Here is a 25,263-nt window from a genome sequence, read left to right on the forward strand (position 1 = left end):
TCAAGGATTTTCTATCTTCTCTTTAGATTAAAAATAACGTCAGATGAAATCAGAATAAATTACATTTCTATTATAAATTTTCTTCAAGTTTGAATACTGCCAACAGTGCAATTTGAATAAATGTATCCGAATTTAAAGCCTGCTTCTGCTGACTTTCCCCAGTTTCATACTCCAGAAGCAGCTACCGTAAAACCAACAGGAATATATTTTGGTTTTTAATTTGATTTATATATTTATTATAATTTATATATAAATACAATAATTATTTATATTTATTTATATAAAGCATAATTTGACATTTAAATAGCTACTAGTTTTGGAAGACAAGATGATTACATTATATTTTTAAGGTGAATTAACCATGATGCTGTGTGGATTTTCCGGGATTTTTGGGGTTGCTGTTGTTTTTTTGTTTGGGGTTTTTTTTGGGGGGGTGAGTTTCCTTAATTAGGAAGTTGACATCACTACTTCAGAAACAGGTTGTAATGTTCTGTTTAACATATATTTTCTCAGAGATGGATTTTATAGATTCACAACACATTTTTCTCTCCCTCTAGAAATGATTCAAAGTATATACATAAAAATTACTCTTAACAGAACCTGCTAGTAATGACCTTCACATTTTAAATTAAAACCAGAAAAGTCATGCCACTGCACTGACTAGAGCAAAAACGTTACTTTTAAATGATGTCCTGTTAAAAATCAACCAGACATTGATTTCCAAAAGGTTGTAATAGCAGTGTAGCACAATGAGACTTTTTGATGGCAATATCTGCACATGCCCTATTGCTGGAAGCAAATATCACAAGCTGCTCATGGCAGATTTTTAATTAACATGTTTTCCCTCCTCCTAATAGAGAGGATGGTGTAAATCAGAGCATCCTCTCTGACTTAGAGGGAGTACTGCCAACATACTTCAGCTGAGGATCTGTCCCCCAGACCTGCATGTTGCACTGTAGGTTTAATAAAACTTGTGTGCCTCAGCAAGCAGATCTAATCACACAGTCTGTCTAATCTGGCTCCACAGAGGCCTGGTTTCCTTAACGCACAATGGGTATACATGAATGCTTCCATTTATATTCTAATGAACAATAATAATGTGGGGCTATACGTGTCCAAGAAGAACAGATCTAGCAATGTAATACAGAGCCTGACTTGCTAAAATATATTTATTTCACTGGAACAAAGTCAATACCCAGTGGCTAAGAACTCAAGCTTTACATCTGGACAAACACATAAAGCAGCACAGGTTCATACCTGGGCAGCCATTTACCATTTCCTTATGCCCATCCCTGTCCCTTGCAGACAGTCATTCCCCAGGAAGGACATTTACCAGCTCTGTAAAACCAGCACCTCACACACTAAATCCTCAAAGTTCTTGTGTGAAGCAATTAATGTATAATGAAGCCCTGCATATCAACCTATAGCTGTCACCACATGCCTTACCACTTCTGCACCCTGCATGTATGGTCAAGGAGCACTTACAGGCCAAAGGAGGGAACTCTTTCTTCATCACCAGATCTCCTTAAACCCTCACTCTATGACACAGAAACTCTGACACAGGGAAGATTGTTGCCAGCCTGCCAGATAAGCAGAGTTGCTCTTTTGAAGCCCTGGTATCAGGCAGACCAGAAGCTAATGAAAGTAAAGAAACAGGCCATCTGAAGTGACTGAATTTCCAAAGTTTCATAAAATTTGGAGTCTTTAGCACATGGTTTCTGTTTCAGGGAGAGTTTGAGAATGCTTGTAACAAGGAGACTCTGTATTAAGCCCTGCAGGTCCATCATGTTGTCCTATCACTCTCTTTAACTTCCACTTCAGCAGAGGAAGAAGTGTTGCACATACTGTAGAGGCACTGCAGTCCATAAAATCTGGCCAGGTCTGGACTGCTCTTCTGCAAAACAAAGTGCAGTGGGTGCTTGTTGATGTCACAGTGTCAGCAAAACTTCTCCTGGACGTAAATATATGAGGAAAGGAGGGTACTTATCAGAGATGTACTTTACTTAGTGCAGTTTCATCCACTCATTAGGATTCTGCCAGCACACGTGGGGTTTCATTTGTGTAACATTCAGCTTCTGTCATTTGCTAGTGAGATGAAAGTAATCCAGTGAGAATTAGCCCTCCAATATCCCAGGCAAATTAACTAGCATCTTTGCCTTTGTTTTTCCTGTTTAGTAGGGAATGTGTGTGGGGGTAGGGCATGTGTGTGTGTTAAAAATAGATGACTAAAATGCTTAGATGCTTATTAAGCAGTGGAATTCAGTTTAACATGTCCTGCAGGGCTGTAATACTAGCATGGCTAATGAGATGGGCACAACACAAAATTCTAATGACATCCTATAAAATGGGTCTGGAGACAGGTACATAAACATTCATGGCTAATGAAGCCATGTTTATGCTGGCATTTTTGTTTTCCTATGCACTCATCACATCTAACCTTATGCTGTGAAGCAATCTGTGAATACATGAACTGGACTAACAGATGTTGTCCAGATGTGCATATAAAGTGCACATATCATATTGATAGCAAGCAGGCCATGGAACAAATTTGAACAAAATCTAAATTAAACCCCATGTATGCATAAAATATGGATTTTGAGTCCTCTGGAACAACTCCTTTGCTTTACAAATCTACTCCTATTTTTTCCTTTCTATTTGCCACTATTACATGAGCTCAACTTAAGAGACTCTGCTCACATGCCCCAAAAATACACTCTAACAAGGGACACAAAATGTGTCAAATCACATTCCTGGTGAAAGAAAAAGACCAAACTATACCTAGTCTGATGCTAAAATCTGAAATTGTCAATTATTTAGGTGTAGAGGCATTACTCAACATGCAATGACATTCATACCCATTAAATGTCATCGACAAACAATATTTACCCAACTGAAAAGTGCCATGTTGTTATTCTGAGTAAAATACCAATAGTCTGGCTAGGAAATTGGACTGCCTAAGAGACTAACAAAAAACTCCATTCTCACTAATTTTCAGCTACACTAATAACATTGAGCTAATATCTTCTGGCTCCATCCTTATTTACCACATTTAATATATTTACTTTACTCTCTCTTTCTGACACTTTAGTGCCAGCTGGTGCCTACCTTCTCCAGATTTCCGTGCACCATTGCTGATAACTAAAAACAGGTAACACCCATTAAACAAGTTCATCTCCTGCTCTCACTGTTACACATCCCAAACCAAAGGAACAGAGTGAAGGAGTAGAGAAAGGAAATTTCTTGGAACTCAGAGGTCAGGTCTAGCACTGCCACCATAAGCCCTCCCCACCACTGCAGAATGACAGGAGACGATCACAACAGTGCTGAGTCACATTACATCAGTTTCATCGATATTCATCTATGAAGCCAACCTGAACAGAGAGATGCTTGGACTAAACTAAAAGCAGCTCTTGCCCCAGCACCTGAATCAGCACCTGAAATAGCAACAGTGTTCTGGACACATCTGCCTAGCACATTTTGGCATTTACAATAAAAGATTTCAAACTTGCACAGAAAGTAGCCAAGCAGTCCTCAAGATCTGGGGCATCTCTGCCTACAACTTCCAAAGTCTACTAAAAAGGAGAACCAAAATCCTTGGAAACAATTATTTCTGCTGTAGTAATTAACTAACACCTCAAGACATGCAGTTCTCTTCTTTCACTGAATATTTGTACAAAAACACTAGCAATGCTACCAATACTGAATACAGTAATTTCACGATTACAAGCCGCACTGAGTATAAGCTGCACTTCTGGGGTGTCGGCAATGTTTCGTTTTTCCTCCATATATAAGCCGCACCGGATTGTAAGCCACACTTTCGTTTGCAGCGAGGATCCCCGTGCAACTTTCACAGAGTTGCCAAATAGTAAGAGAATCGCGGGATTGTGGGGTTTACTGGTTTGGCTTGGGGCCGGGTGGGCTGGGCCTGCTCGGGGCTGCCAACGGCGCCCGGCGGCCCAGCTCGGCGCTGCCACTCAGTGGGGCCGCTCAGGGCCGGCCGCCACTGCCGCCGCTGCCGGGCTCAATTGCTCGTGGGCTTCCCCGCTGCCGGGCCAGCCCGCCTCTGCTGGCCCGGCCCGCCTCTCTTCCGGCCTGCTCTGCTGGCCCGGCCCGCCTCTCTTCCGGCCCGCCTCTCTGCTGGCCCGCCTCTCTCCCGGCCCCCCTCTCTGCCGGTTCACCTCTGCTGGCCCAGCCCACTTCTCTGCCGGCCCACCTCTCTTCTGGCCTGCTCTGCTGGCCCGGCCCACCTCTGCTAGCCTGGCCCCCATCTGCTGGCCCAGCCTGCCTCTCTGCTGGCTCACCTCTCTGCCGGCCTGCCTCTGCTGGCCCGGCCCGCCTCTGCCGGGCTTCCCCGCCTCTGCTGGCCTGCCACCTCTTCCAGGGCCAGCCGGGCTCCGGCTTGGCTTGGGGCTGCTGCAGGCTCTCTCTCACGGGTTGGCAACTTTCAGAACATTGTTCATATATACGCCGCTCCGGATTACAAGCTGCACTTCTAGGTTTGGACCAAAATTGTAGTGAAAATGGTGCGGCTTGTAATCGTGAAATTATACTTCTGTAGGCCAGGACCTTGCCAAATTCAAGCTGTCAATAATTGTGCTTAAGGAAGCAGTTTGGACAGACAAGGCATTTCTGAATTAATTTGAAGGAGTGCAAGCTTGCAAATGGCCTCTAAAAAGACTTCCTGAGAGTTCCTCTTTTTATTTTATTTAAAAGACTTTACAAATAGCTAAAATAAATAAAAAAGCGGATAAAAAAGCGGGGGGGGGGGGGGGGGGGGATAAAAACTTGGATTCCTGTAACTACTGTTCCTGTTTTTACTCTTTTCATAGCGTTATACTCTAACAGCCTTCCACTCTTTGCTACTTCAGCAAAACTTCCAACATGCTCCCACGGGAGTCCTTTGGAGACTGTGTGGTTGCTCACACACTGAAGGTTGTGCAACAGCACCCCGTGGTGAGACAGTGCCTTGTTCCGTGTGTGCACCATGCCCAGCACAACCAGGTCCTGACACCACGCGGCTCCCGGCACGGGAGCTGTACAGAGACCAGACTGAACACAACTCCACGAGGTGGGGGTGAAGCGATGCTGTCGTACGGGCAGTGGCAACCACAGAGCTAACACCAACACCGAGGGGGAGCAGAGAGAACCGGGATTACCTGCTGGGCCTGCTGCAGCAGCTCCATCCGCTCGTGCAGGATCTGGCTGTCAAACTCGCGGCTCTGCCTCAGGATCTGCCGCCGCACCTTCTCCACCGCCGCCCGCAGATCCTCCCGCTGCGCCTCCGTCAGCGACTCGCTCGCCCGCCGGCCCGGCTCCTGCTGCAGGGCATTGTACAGCGTGGCTTCCAGCTCCTGGATTTTCTAATGCAACCCAAATCACACACAGACAGCCTGACGTTTGAATCCAGCAAGCAAACGACCCACCAAGAGCTAGAGGGGAAGGCTGGCAAGCGAGGGCAGAGGCAGGAGGGCAGGATGGACACGGACAGGCAGACAGAAAGCAGCAGGCGTGAGCAGTGAGGAGCATTCCACAGAGTGCACGCGGCCTCCCGGCACGGCCTGACACCCCGACATGGGGCCTGTTCCAGCAAATCGCCGATTCTTCCCTTTAACATAGCTCTGTATTCAATACCTGATAAAACTCCAAATCCTCATGCTGAGCATTACAAATTCAATTAAAACTAACAGTTTTCCTTCAACTGCAGCTGAATTGTTAAGCCATCCTATAAAATAAAAAGACCACAGGAAGAACTGTGAACAGAAATCTTGCTCTCCCTCTGTGGCCCTAGAGACCTGATATCCATGGCTCAGTCTAGGTCACTGGCTTAGTCCCAAGTTGCCATAAGCAATGAAGGAAGGAACACTTGAATACACTAATCCCCCATCCATCTCTTGCTGTCTGCCAGATTCCCAACCTGATTCCCAAAACTGCAGAACTTTGCAAAACAGAGAACACAGGAGAACTTCACATTCACACGGAGAATTGTACTCCCAAGAGGAAAGGAAGGAGTCATAGCAGTGTTTCCTTGATTACTGCGGTTAGTACGATCCTGTCAAAAACCAGCATCCAGACTAGCAGTATTTGGATCAAGAGCATCCGACCACATCCCTTCGGCCCTCATAACACCTTTGTGAGGTAGGTAATTCCATCCATATTAGTGATGCATAAACAGCTGCACAGAGAGGTTAAATGGCTTGCCCAAGGTCACAGTGCTAGAAATAGTGCCTGCTTGCTTTTATCTCTGTTATCTGCTCTGAGCACTAGACCTTGCTTCTTCTCTGAAAACATTTTCCACATAAGAAACATTTACAGTGAGTAAATAATGCTTCAGGCCATTATATTTTGATTTCCCAAAGTCTCACTATTAGCAAAGTCATGTATGTAGTTTTACCAATTCCTGGATAATTCCTAATTGTTGTTCAGCCAGAGAAAAGGCAAGGTTGCAGCTTCCCTTTTGAAAACAAGGAAGGGTAAGATTGGATAGGATTGTGCAGGAAGGAATCGCATAGGAAGAACAGGCATTCCTGATTTAGGATAGGTTAGCAGCAGTAATACTTACAAATGCTTCAGGAAAAGAAATATTGGAAAAGTTCTAAAGTAATTTCTGGTGTATTTTAGCAGTCATGTCTTTTCATACATAAACCAGTTTTTCCCATTCCAGATGTACCAACAAGATGTTTGCATATCATAGAATGAAAAATGCAATACAAAAAATGTTACACTTGTAAGTACTATAATCCATTTCCTAAACTTCTGTTTAAGAAATAGTTGATTTCTAGTCCAGCAGGAGAAAAAACCGATATAAAGTAAAAAAGAGTCCTATTTATAATTAAAAGAAGAAAAAAACAAAACAAACCCTGCATTTTATCAGATCTGTTCAAACAGAAAAATTTAATGACTGTTCTTTTCCTACCATGTATGCCTGGTCCAGAGCTTGCTTCCTGTAGTCGAGTTCTTCCTCTAAATAACCCTTCTGTTTACTGAACAGGTCCTGAGCAATAATAAAAACAAGGGAGTGTTTGTTCTTTATCCTAGTTCAAGAAGAATCATAAATGCCATCATTTTATGCAAGCTTTCCACTTGAAAGCAAGAAAACCCATAGCAAATGACCACATTCATCCTAAGGATATTTGGAATATCAAATTTACAATATTGGCAGCTCAAATCTGTGTATTATATTAACAAGTTGTACCTAGAAAGCATTGACCTCTGCACCAGTGTACAAACCTGCCTGGACCTGACAGAAGTGCAGCGAAAGGTGAGTGGGGATGTACATGCATGTGGTACAATAGCTGTAACTTACACAGGGCAGGCCAAAGGAGGGAAAAGAGAAACACAAGAGAGGATACTTTATGAAAATATCCCATGGAAATATTACCCTTAAGGAAATCATGGGGAAACCCCTAATTGCTGTTGTCTAATCTGTTCTCCTAGGGAGGAACCCTGAGCATGCAGGGCCATAGCTGGATTCTGCAGCACCAGCCTGTGCCATGTTACTGAAGCTGAAGTCACAACTTGGTCCTCAGCCTGTACAGGCAGGAGACCAATTTGAAACAGGTGAAGTGATGCCCAGAGAGGCTGAGTAGCTGAACAGCTGAAGAAGTTTTCAAAATACCTAAGATTTACAGGGATGGTTTATTTTTTTTCTTAGAAATCAAGCTCCTCAACTTATGTATAAACCCCACAGACTGGGGTTTCAGTGGAATTCAGTATACAAAACATGATGTTTCAAGCAAGTTGTGGACATTCCAATGGTTGCCTGATTAGTCAAGCCTTTAGAGTGTTTTGAATCACAGAATCATAGATTGGTTTGGGTTGGAAGGGATCTTGAAGATCATCTTAATCCATGCCCCCTGCCATGGGCAGGGACACCTTCCCCTAGACCAGGTTTGATGATAGTAAGTACAACATAAAATAGTTACTTAATGTTCTTAGCTTTTCTTTCAAAGCAGATTCTCACACTCTAATGAATTAGTAGAATAAAAGCAGAAAAGCCCTTTGACTGAATTTATTATTTTCTATCATTCTTTCTTTTCTAATCAACAAAATTTTGCATTTTCTCAACATATAGAATAAATGCCTAATTAAATACATAGGATTCTTAAGATCACTTATTGCAGCTTTTTTAAACAGTATTAAAAAATTCAAATATTGTTGCTCTGGTTAGTTTTATTGGATATGGGATTGCCTCAAAGTCACTTACTTGGCCAGATTTTGCCATCAGACATATATGTGGAATTCTGACAACTTTTCTGTCAGTTCTGCCAGTGTAGAACTGGTGACTAGCAACATATAAGACCAGTATTAGAGGATTCAGAGAAACAAGGTGCTGTTTGTTCTCTAATATAATATTTACTATAAATGTATTTTGTAAACTTGGAGTTCTTTTAATTACCTATTAATTAATATTGAAGGCAAACCCAAAGTTTAAGTCAGGCCTTGATCTTGAGGCTGGAATTTCGTTGGGAACAGATGGGCATCTATTGCTATGACAGCCATTTTAGAATCTTCTGCTCTAGCATATTCTAAATATGCTACTGGTCTTGAAGGGAAAGGGCCTCCAACAAGCCCTCTAGGACATATTTTTCAGCCCTTTTTGGACATCTCCAGAACTTTTGAGTTCAGAATTCTGAGTTCAGAACTCTGGAGCATGTGATCTGGTATTAGACACCACCATTATGCAACTGAATCCCACCATGACCATCCAGGTGACTCATTTTCTGACATGGATGGATTACATCAACTGCAAGGATGAAACGCCACGATGCACTGTGAGTGCACAGCAAAGGACAGGCCTCGTCCTGACTTTCTTACAAGTGTCTGACATCACAGAGGTAGATTGACTTGTCTGAGACTATAAAATGGGTCAGAGCTACCACCAGACCCCAGAACAGCAATGCAGCTGCCCTGATCATGTTACCTCTCAAAAGGGATAGTAAAGACTGCCCACAGAAAGCAAGAGGGAAGGAAACAAGAATAGGACCTCAAACCCTTAACATGGGTTTCAAGGGCAGCTAAACCAGTTCTCAGTCCTTCTAAAAGTATCATGTTAGAATACAATTTCTCAATTCACTCATTCAATCATTAGGGATGCAGATTCTCAGATTGCTGTGCTAAAAATATAGATGCAAGGGCTATCCATAGTAAGATTTGAAAACATCACAGATAATATGGGGAAAGATAATATATCAAGTTATAAACCCCCTATTTTTTTCCATTTTTCTTTACAAAATAATCTAGTATTTGTGGCCACTTTCCCTTTCCCAAGACTTTGTATTTTTCCATAACAAGACTTAAAAATAAAGAAATACTAAATGTGGGAAGTATCTGTGTTAAAGTACAATCATTATGACAGGTTTCACTCAACACAGAGAACACAGTCTGAGCACTTCTATGTTTGTGGGTCAAACACACACTTCTTCAGTGGCCTGGGCAAATCACTTAACCTCCCTGTCTCATTGTCCCATTCTTTAGGATGAATGCAATGCTGCTTATTTATCTACCTGTAAAAGGTGTGGTGAGGCTTAATCAGTGTTTGGAACACCCTTTGAAGATGTGAAGCACAGCATGCATGGTAAACCAATAAAACCAAACACTCCTTCTAAAATTGTTCAACATGTGGAAGGTCAATTTGTTCTTCAGAACAGAACTGCTTTTTGAGAAAACATTCTGTCCTTAGGCATGAAGGCCATGGGGCAAGAAAGGTCATCTGGAGTAAGAGGTCTTGACAGCTTGTCCAGAAGCTGAATACCAAAGAGCAAAGAAATACCCTTGCCAATTCTATTAGCATGATCCCAACATTAAAAAGATGATGCTGCTGCCTGACAAAGTAATACACAAAGAAAGCACAGAGACAATTTCACACTGTTTGGTTAATGTGTTCTTCAGTTATGCTTTTGTGGCCTAATTTGTATATATTTTTGCTATTTTTGTTCTATATAGATTTGAAAGTTCTGTCTGACCCCAAAGAAAGCAAGCAATAGGTTCTTCTAGAAACCACTTGCCTGTTCTACCATGAAGCCATCTCTGTCTATCAGAGAAAGGCAGCAAACCTGCCTGGGATGAAATATATGCACATTCCCTTGAGGTGAGTTTTAGCTAAATGAATTATACTTTCAGCTATTGTTTCTTACCTTCTCATTTTCTAGGTCTAACATCTTCTGTGTCAGTGCAGCTTCTGTCCCCTCTATCTGTTTCAACCACTACAGCAGTGTGAAGAGAAAAAACAGAAAATGAGCAAAGATTTTGGAAAAGGTTCTACCAAATATTTTGCAAGTCTGTTGCCAGCACTTCCAAGCATATGCTCCTCTCATTCTATCTATTCACTCTGAAGACACACATGAATAAACAGGTCGTGAGAGTACAGGCAGAATGGAGGACTGCAGACACACTAAAGACTAACAAGTGGAGGTTGCTCTCCTACAATGGGGGTTTCCCCTGTAAAGTTCAAGAAACAATATAGACTTGGGTCAAGAATGCAAAATCAACCTCAAGTGCTTGTTGGCCTGATTTGTGAAACCATCATCTCACTTCAGTCCTGCATTTTTCCAGAGGGCAATTTCAACAAAAGATAAGTTGGAAAACTCAACACTTAATTCTGCACAGTTTGCTGCACCCTTTGTGGGAAGAGACTCACTTGTAAAACACTGGTGATGTGGAAGGAAAAATAAAACAGACAGACAGATGGAAACTCTTGTAGTTGCTACTATGAATCCCTTGCCATTATGGTGACATTCAAAACAATCAGAATGAACAACAGCCATCACATTTCAAAGGTAAAAATTACACATTTTAAGAGCTAAATGCATGGATATAAGATTCTTGCTTAATTACTAACCATCACCAGGATTATGTTAATATTTCAATTTAAGTTTATGGGAATGGTCAGTTCTGAATTATTTAATTTCATTTCATTCTACTGGTCTTCAGTAAGGACCCATGACTAGCTTACAGAGAGCAGATTTGCCACTGATAATTATCACTTTTCTCAAATGCCTCGTTCATTAAGACTGGGCTACTCATATGTGCTTTAAGTCTTTTGCTAACCTTTGCACATCAACTCCTTTAGTTTAGTGTTTTGGTGAATTCATTAGGCCTCAGAAATAAAGGAATTAACGACATACTAGCTTTTCTCCTCAAGATTTACATAGGAAATTTCAAACACAAGTTTACAATTTATGAAATGTGAATTCATTACTTCATCATTTTGAACCTTTCACTATTTAAGAGACTGATGAATAAAAATGGAAATTTGTTTTACCTGCTTAGCAGGTTAGCTTTCTACAAAAAAAAATTAACAAGAACATTGATAATCCCCAGAGATGCTATTTTCACCATCTTTGTTTTCTTAATTTCCAAGGTGACAAACTGAAGATATTCCTAAGGAAAGCCTTACCAGGGATGTTCAGCAAGACCGTGAGCATTCTGAACCTTTGAAATCAATGGAAATGGGAAATCCTGAGCATCTCTCACAACTACTCTCAATCAAGTGAAGGGCTATTTGCAAAATTTAGAGGTCTAATTTTTTTTAAGGTATGCAAATGACATGAAAAGCTAAATACTGATTCTGATCTTTCTATGCCTGTTAGCCTTTCACAAACCAAGGGGCACAAGAGACACAAAAAGTATTTTTGGGAGTCTGTATCTTAACTTTTTGTAGTGGGGTCCTTCCCCTTTCATTTTTTGGATGTGAAGTGCTAAAATCATTACCTTCACTTTTAATGCCAAAGCACAGTGAAAACCATAGGGATTTGAGCCCTTGTCCCCATTTTTATTTTGCTTATAGCCATTACTCATTTAAATTAATGATTATTAAATTACTTAATGTAGATTATTTACTTTAAGGTATTTAGATAAGTAGATTATCAAAATTATATCAAAGCAATTATTAAAATTGCTCAAATTTTAATTAAAAATATCTGATTCTGAATTTTAACAATACATCAAGAAAGATTTAATGGAAACCTATGAAAAGGATGCACAGAGCTTCTTCAGAGAAATATAAAAGTCTTTCTTAGTTCTAAATGTCACCCCTTTCATATACAGATTATATTCTCTGGAAGTAGAGAACTGCCATAAAGAAATGAGTGACCTGGTTCATTACTTATCTTGTTCAAACTACTTTTTCTCTATGTCTACTAACTTACAGAGGACTACTCTGAGCTTTTTCAGTCATCCACAGAAATGAGCCCAGAAGGGACCACGGGTACCTCACAGAGGGCACCTTACAACTGCTCCCAGTGCACTGAGGACACCAGCACTTCTGGGAATGAAGTCTCTTTTGTTAAGTGGATTTTTAGTAGTTTATGCTAAGGGAATATCTCCAAAACGTGTTTTTATTTTTAAACTAGATTTCTTTCTTAAGTTTGGCTTTATCTCAAGACATCACAATCCCAACATTCATGTGAGGATGAATACATGCTCCAATCCAGATGACCTGAACAGAAAACCCATGCTTCCCTGGCAAAGTTATGAGGTATCTCAGAAGACATGGTCAGTTTTTAACAGAGAAAAATATTTACTGAATTCTACCTTTTCACAGAGGGAAAGCACAGTGCCAGCTTGGATTATTGCAACCTGCTCTTCATTTCTCAAATTCTAAAATACAAAAAGATGCATTTTAAATTGGATCAAAAATTCATCCTTTAACACAAGCAGTAAGTTTTAACCATACTTCAAAAATAAATCAGTTATAACATTTAGGATTATAGACATGATCAAAAAGGATCCCATGACGGAAAGTTCTGAAAGTTAAACCAAGGGTGCTTAGTTCCACTCTATTTCAGCATGCCAGCTCCACAACATTTTTTCAACAGATCATTCAATGAAACAGATAATTCAATGAAACTTAAGTGGTTTCAGTCAGGGATTTTGCAATTTTTTCCCTGTTTTTGCCCATTCACTGGACTAATCCTCGCAGTAAGTGAATTTCACCTTCATGCACTTCAGACTTCCAATTAACGAAAATGATGCAAAGAGTAAGTGCCATAGAAACCTCCACAGGACTTGCTATATAACATGCAAATCTAGAACTTAAAACTAGTATTATAAAGACCTTCATCTGTTAAACCTAGCTATAAACTGGACTCAGCTCCCTGGGTGTTTGTGGCCCAAATGTGTGACTAAGATTTTATACTGTATTTAACAATGAAGAGGAAAAAGGGGAGACAGTTATCCTTGCCTTTCTCCCAGAAAATCCACTCCTGGCAGTGACAGCCCTCACAGCAGAAGGTGCTACTATTACTACTCAAGAGAGATAATTCACAACTTGGTCAGGCTTTGACTTCTTTCTGTATCACTCTGCCTATTACAGTGCCTATTTTCCATATCATTCAGTCAAGACCAAATCCTACCTTAAAAAAAACCTCTTTTCACTACCATCAGTTTAACTAAAAAGTTTAATGTTGTAAGAGCCATTCCTAACCATTCATTTTCTTCATACAAATACAGGCATATAAAATCACCCTGTGCACTGTCTTGGATGTTAGTATCTGCTGTGATAAAAAAAAAAAGTTTTAAATTAACCATGAAACTGGAGGTACATTTAAAAGTAAAAAAAGCGTTACCCCATTATCTCCAAGAATATCTAGCTTCTTCATAAGTTCAGATATATTCACGTCCTGAAAAAGATGTTGAACACTTATTTTTTATGAAGTAGGTCAGAAACAGTTTTTTTATATGCTACATTTTAGGTAGTACCTTTTATTCTCTTCTGTGTGTTAGAAGACACTTCAAATATAAGTAAGTGAAACATAGTTTTGCCTCACAATTACAAAAGTAATTACTGATACTTTAAGACAAAACCAAAAGTCACTCTCAATTATAACTAGCAACATGGATGTCTATGCATGAGGGCAGAACATTCCTGTATCATTCACACTTTCCATCCTGGTAGTGTGTGTAGAGGAAAGAACAAAACTGATAAAGAAGCTTAAAAGATGTAAAGAGAAAGGGTTTAAAAGACTGGGTTTTTCATTTTTTTTTAGTGGAGCATCAAAACCACATCAACCAATATAAGCTAAAAGGACAGGGAGCATGAACAAATAATTGCAAAGAAGGTTTGCTTGGTGGTTTGCTTTTTATTTTCTTTGTTTCAAAAACCCATGGAGTTTCAAATCAGCCTTACAGTGGCAGAAGGGAATGTGCACAGTGAACAGCCCCCTCCAAACATTATCAGCTCATAATCCTCTTTCTGATTAGAAAGCCACATTTCTCTGCCACTCAGCTCTCAGATAATGAACTGAACAACCCATCCTTATTAAGGCTTAGCCATTGAAATAAAGAAAACCACTCCTCTGATTCAAGAAAGAGATTAATAAATTCATGGAATCACATAATCATAGAGTATGCTGAGCTGGAAGGGATGCATCAGGATCACTGAGTCCCACTTGTGGCCCTACACATCATCATCCCCAGGAGTCACACTGTGTGCCTGAGAGCATTGTCCAAACACCTTCTACTCTATCAGCCCTGGTGCTGTGACCCCTTCCCTGGGGAGCCTGTTCCAGGGCCCAACCACCCCCTGGGCAAAGAACCTTTTCCTGATACAATTCATATGATGTCCGTATTTAACACTGTACCACAATCCATTCCTAGGCCCCAGAACTCTAAGTTTAAAAAGTTGGAAGGGGTCATGGAACTGTTTAATCAGAGGTAATTGCATTCTCCTGAACTATGCCAAGTTTGGTCTGCAAGTTAAGGTGGACCAGGGATCATTCCCACTGACAGCCTGTATGCAGCCATGGTATTTAAAGGCAGGAAGATTTGAGAGCATGGAAATAGACCTGTTCATGTTAGTCCAAAATGCTTAATACACATACATAAAGTAAAAGAGCCTTTTTAAATGCTGCTACCCACAACTTCTGCTCATATTCAGCACATGTCACAGGGCCATGTGTAGTGTGCAAGTTTTTCTATCCCGAGAGGTCCCCTCCCTCTCTTCCCAAAAACTTCAGGGGTGTTCCCAAATGCTACATGAGCTATAACTGTGCGCATCACTAACTCTGGAATGGTGCAGGTCCTAATACACTTGTGTTTGGGTTGATGTTAGAAATAAAACTATTTATTATGATCAGCATTGAAAATGCTGAACACAAACTTCTTTAGCCAATGAGTTACACCAGCGAAAAATGGAATTTACTAAGACATGCAAGTTCTTGCATCTATTGAGCCAGAACAATAATTCTAATTATTTATTTCTGTATGATGCATAAAGGAAGAACGAGAAACCAAATCAGATTTTGCATCATTCTGGAATCTACATTGCTACTGATGGCTAATAACTTTGAAAAGCACTGAAAACAGATAAAAGGTCAACTATTTCAGTCTTCCCATATTAGGTGACTGCCCCACCTTCCAGGTAAGCAAACTGAAAAGCAGATTGAAAAGAATCCATATTAGGTGACTGCCCCACCTTCCAGGTAAGCAAACTGAAAAGCAGATTGAAAAGAATCCACCTGTTAAGGTATATCACAGATGACAATGGGAAAAAATGGCAATTTTGGGTCCTGGTACACTGTACCTGCTACAGCCAACATGCAGATTGGAATAACAGGTAAGTTAAAAGCAGGTCTGGCTCTATTTGTAGGTGGTATGCTAACTGATGAGTCTTGGTGTGCTTTGGGAGATGAACATCCAACCAAATATGTAGGTAAGAAGCAGCTTTTAACTACTTTCTTCCAGGCTACTGAGCTTCCTAAAAATATGCAGGGACAATTTCCATTTATTTCCTCTAGAGATCATACTGTGCTCATTAAAGCACTGAATAGCAACAAGCCTCCTGTAAGAGAACTTGTAAATAAAACTAAAAATTCAACCGTAAATCACTAGTGAGTGGCACAGAGATTATGCTAGTTACTTCTAGAAAAGTTACCCATGCCTCTTGTGCAACATTACTGACAACACAAGTCTGACTTCAATCTTAAGTGAACCAGCATGCAAATCAAGTGGCATAAATAATCTGTTCATGAGGGAACAGGAATGAAAAAGTAAATCTTGCTTCCTTATATCAGAAGGTAATCAAGGGAGATCCCGATGTTTATCTTACTCTTGTTCTAAAAGAGTTCCACCTATCTGAGTGAGTTTTGGGTCAGGTACCTTATATTTCAAAGCCCTGACCTTGGCAAATAACTTAAGCATATTCATTCAACAAATAAAGGCCTTCACTAAATTAGGTGTAAAATAAGGACTGAATATCATATTTCTGAACTCAGGTGAAGACATTTAGTTTCACAAACCACATACTGTAGCAAGCCTGACAATGAATCACATCAACATTCTTCCTAGACCAAATGTAAATTATCTTGATTGAACAGCCTTCAGTTTCACTGAGGAACTCCTGACATGATCATATTCTTATGAAACCATTTCCTCAGGTAAAAATACATTTTCTTTCTATTTTTTTATATTTATTTTCTTCCCTGGTATGTGTCAAACCATTTGATCATTTGTTTGGATATTAAACTGATAATTCAAGAAAGGCTCCTAGCCATCCAACTGTTTCTAGTGCTCTGCATATACCTTTATTCCTTCCTGATGGCAGAACAGTTGAAGTGCACTTCCATTGTTTTCAGGGAAGGTAGTTATATGAAGATTAAAGGCTGGTGACCTTCGCTCTCTCTCCTGAGGAAAGATTTGTTTAAAAACAACATTTATGATTATACATTAACATTTATTCCCCACCTTTACAAAACATACTTGCACATTAAAAAGGCAGATTCCTGCTCTCATTCCAAATCTAGTCTATTTTATCTTACTTTTACCGTATTTGGAGAATTTTGGTTAAGTATAAACATAGATGCAGCTGATTCCATGCTCAAGTTTCTGCAAAGCTACTTGACGCTCCCCAGCTGCAGAACCCTTGCAACACTGGCCCTAATTCACTGGAGCCCTAAAATACTCTGCAGGTTTTTATGTTGATTATAACCTTATCTAACTATTGTTTTCTTTCATGGAACAATAATGCAATTTAGAAAGAAGAATCTGCAAAGAAAAAAAATTAAACTCAGTCACGAAACAGTATTGTTGAAGATTTTCTCGCTAAAATTAAACCTGTGTGTGTTTATTCTACAGTCTTCCTTCCTATTAGAGCATTTTAAATCCCCATTCATATTCACTCCACAAGCCAGGATGTCAGAATACATTGAAAGGCAGCACTATTCTACAGTTATAATGTTCTTTGTGCCAAAATGAAAAATTATAAATTCCCATTTATCTAAAGCTACAGTATATCTAAAACTTAACTAGTCCATGTACATGACTTCCATGCATTTCTTCAAGATACTAACCTATTATTTCTTCAGAAGGCAGAAATACCATAAAATAATAAACAAGCAATTTTACCTAAATTAAATTTTAATGTGCCTGTGAAAAATGACTGGACTGAAGGCTCTGGGCAACCAAGGCATTGGGTCTTACTCTGGATTCTCTCTGGCCATGAGAACATGAGCAAGAAATACCAGATTTCATCTCCATATTACAAGGGGACACTTTGGCAACATGAGCTTCATTTTCTCAGAGAAACCACTGCTAAAAATATTATAGATCCTATGACCATCCATTATTCCATTTCCTAAATCACAAATGAGGTGTTTTAATTCTGAAATGGGCTTAAATAATGATCAGCTGTTGTAAACCAAAATGAGAACTTTAATTCTTATCCAAGTTCAGTTATGATTTTAATATTGTTAAAAAAATTAGCGGTTGCCATTGCATTCAACTCACCTAAACTGGCTTGCTTTAATTGATAAATAAATGATTGTGTTTTATACTTTATCTAATTTTCATCTGAAGTAACCTAACTGCCCAAAAAAACACTGTCCTGGTTACCAGAAGAACTGATGGCTTCCCAGAAGTGCTGCATTGTCAGTCACATTTGTGTCTACATGCTTGTCTACTAAGGAAAAAAACCTTTTCTTGCAATCGCACAAAATTACTCCCATTGTTATTCTGTAAAAGAAGTTTTTCAAGCTTTGGCACATGACAGAACCTTATATGACATACTGAGCTGTTTTTAATATGATTCTTCCATGTGAAAAACATTCATGGAGGATGTACTGAAGAATATTTGTTCATTCCTTAAGAAATCTTAAGAAATCTTTTTTGGACAGTTTTACTTCTAAGATCACCCACACTTTAGGAAGCAATTTCTAGTGCAACAGCCAATTCAAAGGCTAAATTGTTCTCTATTTTTCTTTACAGTCCTTTAATGAAATATCAACGTATATTTTAGAAAGCATATCTATTTTTCTGAACATCTATGGAAATTCTAATAACCTAAATTCATAATTTTGAATATAATGGGCTACGACATCAAAACATATGGTGGATAAAGGATAAAAAAAAGATAAAGAAATGCCAGACAAAAAGAACGTCGACGTAACAGGAAGACATGACATTTTCAACTTTATCAGAGAAGTTACACATGCTGAGATTTTTGGTGAAACGTGCTGGGTGATAAAAATGGAGGAATGACAATGACAGGTTTCTCAGAGAGTTTATTCTAAGCAGTGTTAAGAATGGTGGTGAGCTTTGAAACTGAACAATGTGTCATCAGGCAATACAATCATGTGACAACTGTGCCTCACACACAGATACTTTAGTGTTACTAAATTTGACATCCCCAGTTTGTGAGGAGAACCGTTGCTTTCAAATGTAATCACAGTTACATGTTCAAAGTGTTAATAACAAATAATTTTGCTTATTTCATTTATGCCAAGTATAGAATTTGTTTGCTATAGGCAACATATTAGTTTAACCTTCAGAAGTTGTATTTCTGCTTTACCACTTTTCTTTGGCATTGACAGAGGTTTGGGTTTTTAACATTTTTCATTGACTGAAGCCAATTATTGCCAGTCCAGGACCACTTTAAACCATGAGAAAATGGATTTAAGGTAAGAGGAATTCATTGGAAGCTGCTATCAAAATGTGTTATTTTTAAGATAAATTTACTTTCTATTAAAGTTGTCAATCTTAAATCAATGCAATTTAAAGCAATTATACATTGATGTGATGGATGTGTCAGATCTTTAGTCAGATCACTGCATGCAAGATGTGAGAAGGTGTGTTAATTTAATCGATGCCAGCCAAGGCTGTAGTATACATACCAAGTGATTTTACATGCAGGAAAGGAGCAGTTATGGAAATGAAACAAATAAAAAAGGCAAAATATTGCAAAACAAAATATTTTATTAGATGAAAACCAAACTATATGCAATTTATATTAACTATATTACATCTTTATAAACATTAGTGAGCATTCTCTCCAAAACATATTAAGGCAGTGGCATGAATTTAATTATCCCAAGATACAACATTTAAAAATAGATATCTAAGTGACTTCCCTTAAACATGCACCAGACATCAGTACTCTTTACAGGAATTTCAGCTTGGGTTCAAACATAATTTCTGCTCCATTTGAGAGTTTGCAACAGAGAGAATCTCTTACTTCAAGCTCTAGCACTCTGAATTCTAACAGCTCATTCTGGTCTTTTGCATCTTGCATCTCATTCTTCAGCTGATGCTCTTCTTGTTCCATTCTGTAAATCTGTGAGACAAACACAACATGGTAACACTCTCTAAGCACTAGAAAAGATACTGCACAGAGTTACAAGCCAGGGGGTTAGACAAAACTGCTAATTATTTTCGTTTTTCATTACACATCAGGCTGTGTCTTTGAGATAAAAAGGAACATCACATCAGAAAGTATTTCTGAGAACTGTCAGCAGAAAATGGTCAATGTTCTCTAAGAGTAATAATCTGAAAGTAGCATGAAAGTGATATGAATATTGTATCTAAATAAGTTGAGCAGTACAAGTTTTCTTTTGAAGCAAACGAAACTGAATTACATTACCGTTTGGGTAGACTGTTCTCATTGTCTTCACCTAATTAGACAATTAATTTTTACAGTATATGAAAGAGACAATAATGGAGTGGTTTTAATGACTACTTTTAAATTTGCCAGAATTTTGCCTTGGGGTACTAACAATGACAAAATAGAAACTGAATACTGGCTATTAATTATGCCAACTAATAACTTTGGTCTACTGTCTAGTTTGATTGGGTGATCTTTTTCTTTGTACAAAACTAAGCAGAAGTGTAATATCTGGCATCATGTACTTCAAAATCTATAGTGCCATGCAAGTGTCCAAATAAATTAAACCTGGTTGTAGCTAGTTTTAATAATGATATTTATTTGGTTATCTTATTTGTATTATATTAATATTAAGCTACTAACTAACGAAATTAGCTTTTTGTCTTCCTGAGTTGACTAGCCACCTTTCCCACCACTGTTAACAAAGAACAATGCAGATGCTCAGTTCTGACTCTCAGATAGTTAATATAATAAGCCTTAAATTAATCAGTACTTCTTAATGTGTGCAAAAACTCTAAAAAACATTGAAGGGAGCAGGCAATTTTGTTAGTGGACAGAACAATAATCATTTTTGTGTAACTGTGTATTTTGTCAGACACTAGAAACCTCAGCCAGTTTGGGATGTACTGGTGGCTATTCATGTAATTCCACAAGAAAGAACAGCCTTTATTCCTGAAGAATATAAAGGCATATTGGTACTTTAATCAGAGACTTTTATTTAAATTTCTGCTCCTGGTGAGAAATAAAGCAATTTCATGCTGATTTTATCGTAGTTAATGCATTCAATTCCTTTTATGATAAAGGGCAACAATGGTGAAAATATTCCCACATACCTTCTCTAGCAACTCCTGATTTGTTCTGATTAACAGCTGCTTTTCTTCTACCCACTTTGAATCCTGTGAGGAAGAGGATTGAAAATACATATGTTTTGTTAAACAAGACAAACTAATTACTACAATAATTAGATTTCAGACATCATTTTACATTCAAGTATAAAATGGTAACACATTGAAAAATAAAGCTATCCTAAATATGTCAAGGATGTACAGCATTTTATACTATAAAATAAAAATTTAAAAATAAAAGTGAAAATAAAAGTTCTTTCCTTTCCTGTAGCAATCTTTTGTTTCCTAGTACATTCCAGCTAGCATGTACTTTAAAATCTTTACATGTAGCAATTGTGGGTCACCACAGTTATACACTTTATGTCATTTTTAAAACATTTATTTACTAAGCTGAACTCAAAATTACTGCTTTCCATTGCAAAGGTTTGGAAACTTTCTTGCAAAATCATCCCATTTTAAGTAGCACAATACAAATACAAAGGAGAAGGGGACAAAAATGCTTTAATTTAAAAAGAAGCTTCAGCAATATAAAGTTGATTACCCTCTGCCAAAAATCTGAGAATCTGGCTAATATACAGTGATTGTGGCAAGAAATTCAAGGCTGTGGGGGAAGTGATGCAAGACATTGTATACTCCATTTGGAAACTGTATTTCTTATTAATCACTTGTTCCAAAACTCTTCTTTCCTTTTAGGTTTTCCTATGGCTTCAAAAGGCCTCATCAAATATCCTGTTAAAGAATCAAAGTACAAAAACTCATGACCAGCCATAGCTGGATATTCAGATTTAATGGATTGTAATAGCCAAATTTGCTCTTGCTTTTCTTACAGAGAAATCTATTTACATAACCTTGCTCATGTTGCCCTAAAGAGTTTATTAAAACAATATCCAACAATTAATATGCCATACTAACTCTGGATCAAATTATCTTCTAGGTTCAAGGGATGATTTATTTAAAATCTAAATGCCTTTACTAAAATATTAAGGATGATGCATTCTTTTCCAGGAAGATTTGCACACTTATGTTGCACAAGGAATCAATGAAATCTGGATATCCCAGCCCATCAAATATCCTTGAAGTGTCACTCTAAAGCGTTATGATACTATATTCAGTTCATTTAGCATTTTTAAAAACATTTTAGTTTTTCTGCTTACTGTCTACTACAATTTCATATTGTACTGTTCTCTCTCCCTTTTTCCACTCATACACAAAAATGCATTTCACATAATAAACAAGCTCTTCATGGCTGTGATGTTATAAGAATAACATACTAAAATGAGTACTAAAGGGCATTACACTTGTCAATAATTTCTGATGCAAATGAAAGAAATGTTGAAAATAAAATCTGGTATCTAGTTTAGTATTTAACTAGCATTTTATGAAGGTCAAGGAATGCAGAGTTGCATGCACAGACTTAGGGTGGATATCTCAGTGCATGGATGTGGTAGATGTACCCACATGGTAGGGTTCAAGAGCTATATCAAACCTGCAGCTTCAACTACTCCAGTTCACACAAGTAGAAAAAACATATCAATCTGCTCCACTGATAATAAATTTCTGCATCTTTCTTGATGGAGTCCAACTACACTTTCTGAGAAAACCTGAACTCCAGCAGAATTGTATTTACATACCAGATAACCGAGACAGTTGAGCATTTATCTATCGGGCACATTGCATACTCCCATACTTTTAGATTTATTATTTACCGTTATTAATATGTTTTAAGAATTTCTTCATTTAATATAAAATTTCTTATGCATGAATCTCAATGTACTATGCAGAAATGGATTAATTTTCTGTCTTCTGGGAGAATACTGACAGGTCCAGCCAGAAGAGAGATTAACAAAAGCCACTGAAAGTTATTTTGAAATTGCACATAAATTGTTATAAACCAAGCTTCACATAATTTTTAACAATAAGCTTCTAATCTCATGCTCTGAAATTGACTTCAGGAAATTTTCTGGAATAATACACTTGGATCTTTTGATTCATTATTTCCTTTACAAACACACTTTTGGGGCTGGGTCCCAGAATGAACATTCCACAATTATTATTAAATCATCAGCACTACCATGACCATATATGTGAAAAAGTAATAGTAAAATATTTTTTTTAAAAATCACATAGTGCACAAAAAATTTAGTTTATCATCACAACCATTTATTTTGTTTACTGTAAATACTAACAGGTCAGGAGAACCAAGCAGGTGCTAGAGCTCCCAGGCAGACACTGTGATCCCCTCTGTGGAAAGCCAGTGCTCAGCGTACAAACCAGCCCACTAGAAACATCATAGTGCACCTTGTCACATCCCTGTTCACTTTCTCAGCATTACTAAGAGATACAAAGTTGAAAATGTGGTTCTGAATCTCAAAGTGATAACTAATTAAATTCTAATTTCCAGTCACACCTTTTTGACAAAATGTTTTTGCAGAAAAATCACAGAATTAATTTCTTACATGGGTATCCAAATTCATTTATCTTACTTACATACACAATACTTACATAATACACTGTACAGTCTTGTTACATCTTGTTAGTGTTTTCAACTACACAGCAATTTGCCCAGAACATCTTTCTCATCAACAAACCAAAACAGCTGCAGTAGATGCTTGAGAGGTCTTTGGTTTCATTTACTCTTCCAGAAGTTCAGTGGGCCATGATTTTTAGATTGATAATACAGCCTCAATTTTTAGTAATATTGTATTTATATGAAATTCACTAAGCAAATTACAATTTGTGTGGAAGCTAGCATAAATTATTTTTATCCTTAATTTGAATATGGTCCCCAAACCTTTGCATTGATAAGGAATCTTACAGAAAAATTTTCTTACAAAGAATAAACCATAAAAATAGTATAACAATTCATTTGGCATTATATGTAGGTTGTATTAACTGCTACAGGATCATCAGTCTTTGAAATGTATATCTATAGCTAGCTCTATCTTATTTTATTACTACCTGAAACTTAAATGCTTATTTCAAACAATAAAGCATAAAATAACATCTCCCCAATTTCTACTGTGTGTTCTAGCAGTCACACAAGTGAACAACTTGCAAATGCATGCTTACAACTCTTAATCAGACTTCCTGAGGGCCCTAGACAATATTAAATATGCATCAGTAGACACATCTTTGGCGAATATTTACATATATTATATACATAATGATTTTACTTTGTATGATGGTTTGGGAATCTGAAAGCAATTGGGCCCTCTGAGACTTTAAACCCAGGAGAGTAACACCACAAGTGTCTTCCAGTAACCTGACAGGCTCAGTGTTTGTATCTCTAGTGTGTCTAGAAGTTGGGTTTTTAATTTTTTTTTTCTTTGATAAACACCAAAAATATCCTCCAGTAGAAATACAGATTATTTATTTCATCAGCATTTGTAACAGATACTAACAAAATGGAAAAGAGGAGAAAGCCCTTCACCAAATGACAATGGGAACAGGATGTGCATGTACACGTGGTTATTTTGATACTATGCTTTAGTGCATTATGTGTTAGAAAATGAGTCTGTAATGACATTTTCTTGGACTGCAGTAGCAATTAAGCTGCATCATTCACACCAACACACCAGTAAGCAATGAAGATGGCAAGGGCACCACTGCATGCGATGGAGAACATGATGTGGTAGAGGACATTAAGAGAGCCTTTTACCTGTCCTTTCTCCATTAGAGCTTTCTCCAGGTCCTCAATTTTTGCCTGGCACCTGAGAAGATCAGCTTGTAGTTGTTCACGAGTCTGGTGGGGGTGGAGGGTGAGAGAAATCAAAAGTAAATATATTTTCTACTATTTTATGGGCTGTCCCTTCAGCTTTTTATGCTTTTCATTAAAAGAGTTGCTTTTGTGTTTATGTTACAAAATATTTGAAGCTGCCACTTTAATAGGAATTTTCCTTCTTACTATGAAAAGATGTTAACATCCCATATTCGGTGACAAAGTTCTTACCAGGGGAAGAAAAAAATAAGTTTAGAAACTGAAAGAGCTCTAAGAACCTATTCATAAGTTTTAGTAACTTAAGGCAATTGGGGAAAAGGGACAAGGGAGAAAGAGAATTGCATTAAGCAATGAAAAAGACCTTTAGGTGAGTGAAATATCCTGACCCAAACCAATTTACGTATCCCATAAATAGCATATGCTGGTCAGTTTTCCTCATTTTCAGGATTATTACACTCACCACTACACTACAGTGGATATTACCCACTAAGTTCAGTGATGCCCTAAAAGGGATTGGATCATGCAAAGTACTAAACAAAAAAGGTTATAAAACAGAGCATCTTTCTGGAGACTCTCAGCCACTGAGGCTCCTTGAGCTACCACAAGTATTTTTTCCACCCTACTTCAGGTACTTTTTCACCCAAGCAGTTTAAATATTCCTACAAGGATTTTTTCCTGCATCTTTGCATCTTTGGGTCCTTGCTTACCTTAAGCCTCATCTAAAAGTAATAGGAAATATTCATCCCACCAAAATAAACCACACAAAATGCTACTTTCTGACTCACTCAAGAGATGGATTTGCAGGGATGTGCCAAAAAAAGAAAATGCCA

General features: G+C 38.1%; 1 protein-coding gene across 3 annotated transcripts in view; it reads right to left on the reverse strand.

The window, feature by feature from the left end:
* Window positions 1-25,263, reverse strand: part of JAKMIP1 (janus kinase and microtubule interacting protein 1) — a 151,541-nt gene that overhangs the window by 17,721 nt on the left and 108,557 nt on the right. For all 3 annotated transcript variants that reach the window (XM_033061324.1, XM_033061326.1, XM_033061325.1), the window contains 9 exons: window positions 24,374-24,457; window positions 20,704-20,766; window positions 19,445-19,543; window positions 16,519-16,620; window positions 13,566-13,619; window positions 12,532-12,597; window positions 10,134-10,202; window positions 6,914-6,991; window positions 5,157-5,360 (listed from right to left, as the gene is read on the reverse strand). In XM_033061324.1, coding sequence (XP_032917215.1) covers window positions 5,157-5,360; window positions 6,914-6,991; window positions 10,134-10,202; window positions 12,532-12,597; window positions 13,566-13,619; window positions 16,519-16,620; window positions 19,445-19,543; window positions 20,704-20,766; window positions 24,374-24,457 — 819 coding nt within the window. The remainder of the gene's footprint in view (window positions 1-5,156; window positions 5,361-6,913; window positions 6,992-10,133; window positions 10,203-12,531; window positions 12,598-13,565; window positions 13,620-16,518; window positions 16,621-19,444; window positions 19,544-20,703; window positions 20,767-24,373; window positions 24,458-25,263) is intronic.

Source organism: Catharus ustulatus, chromosome 5 (assembly GCF_009819885.2).
Source record: "Catharus ustulatus isolate bCatUst1 chromosome 5, bCatUst1.pri.v2, whole genome shotgun sequence".
Classification (NCBI taxonomy): Eukaryota; Metazoa; Chordata; class Aves; order Passeriformes; family Turdidae; genus Catharus; species Catharus ustulatus.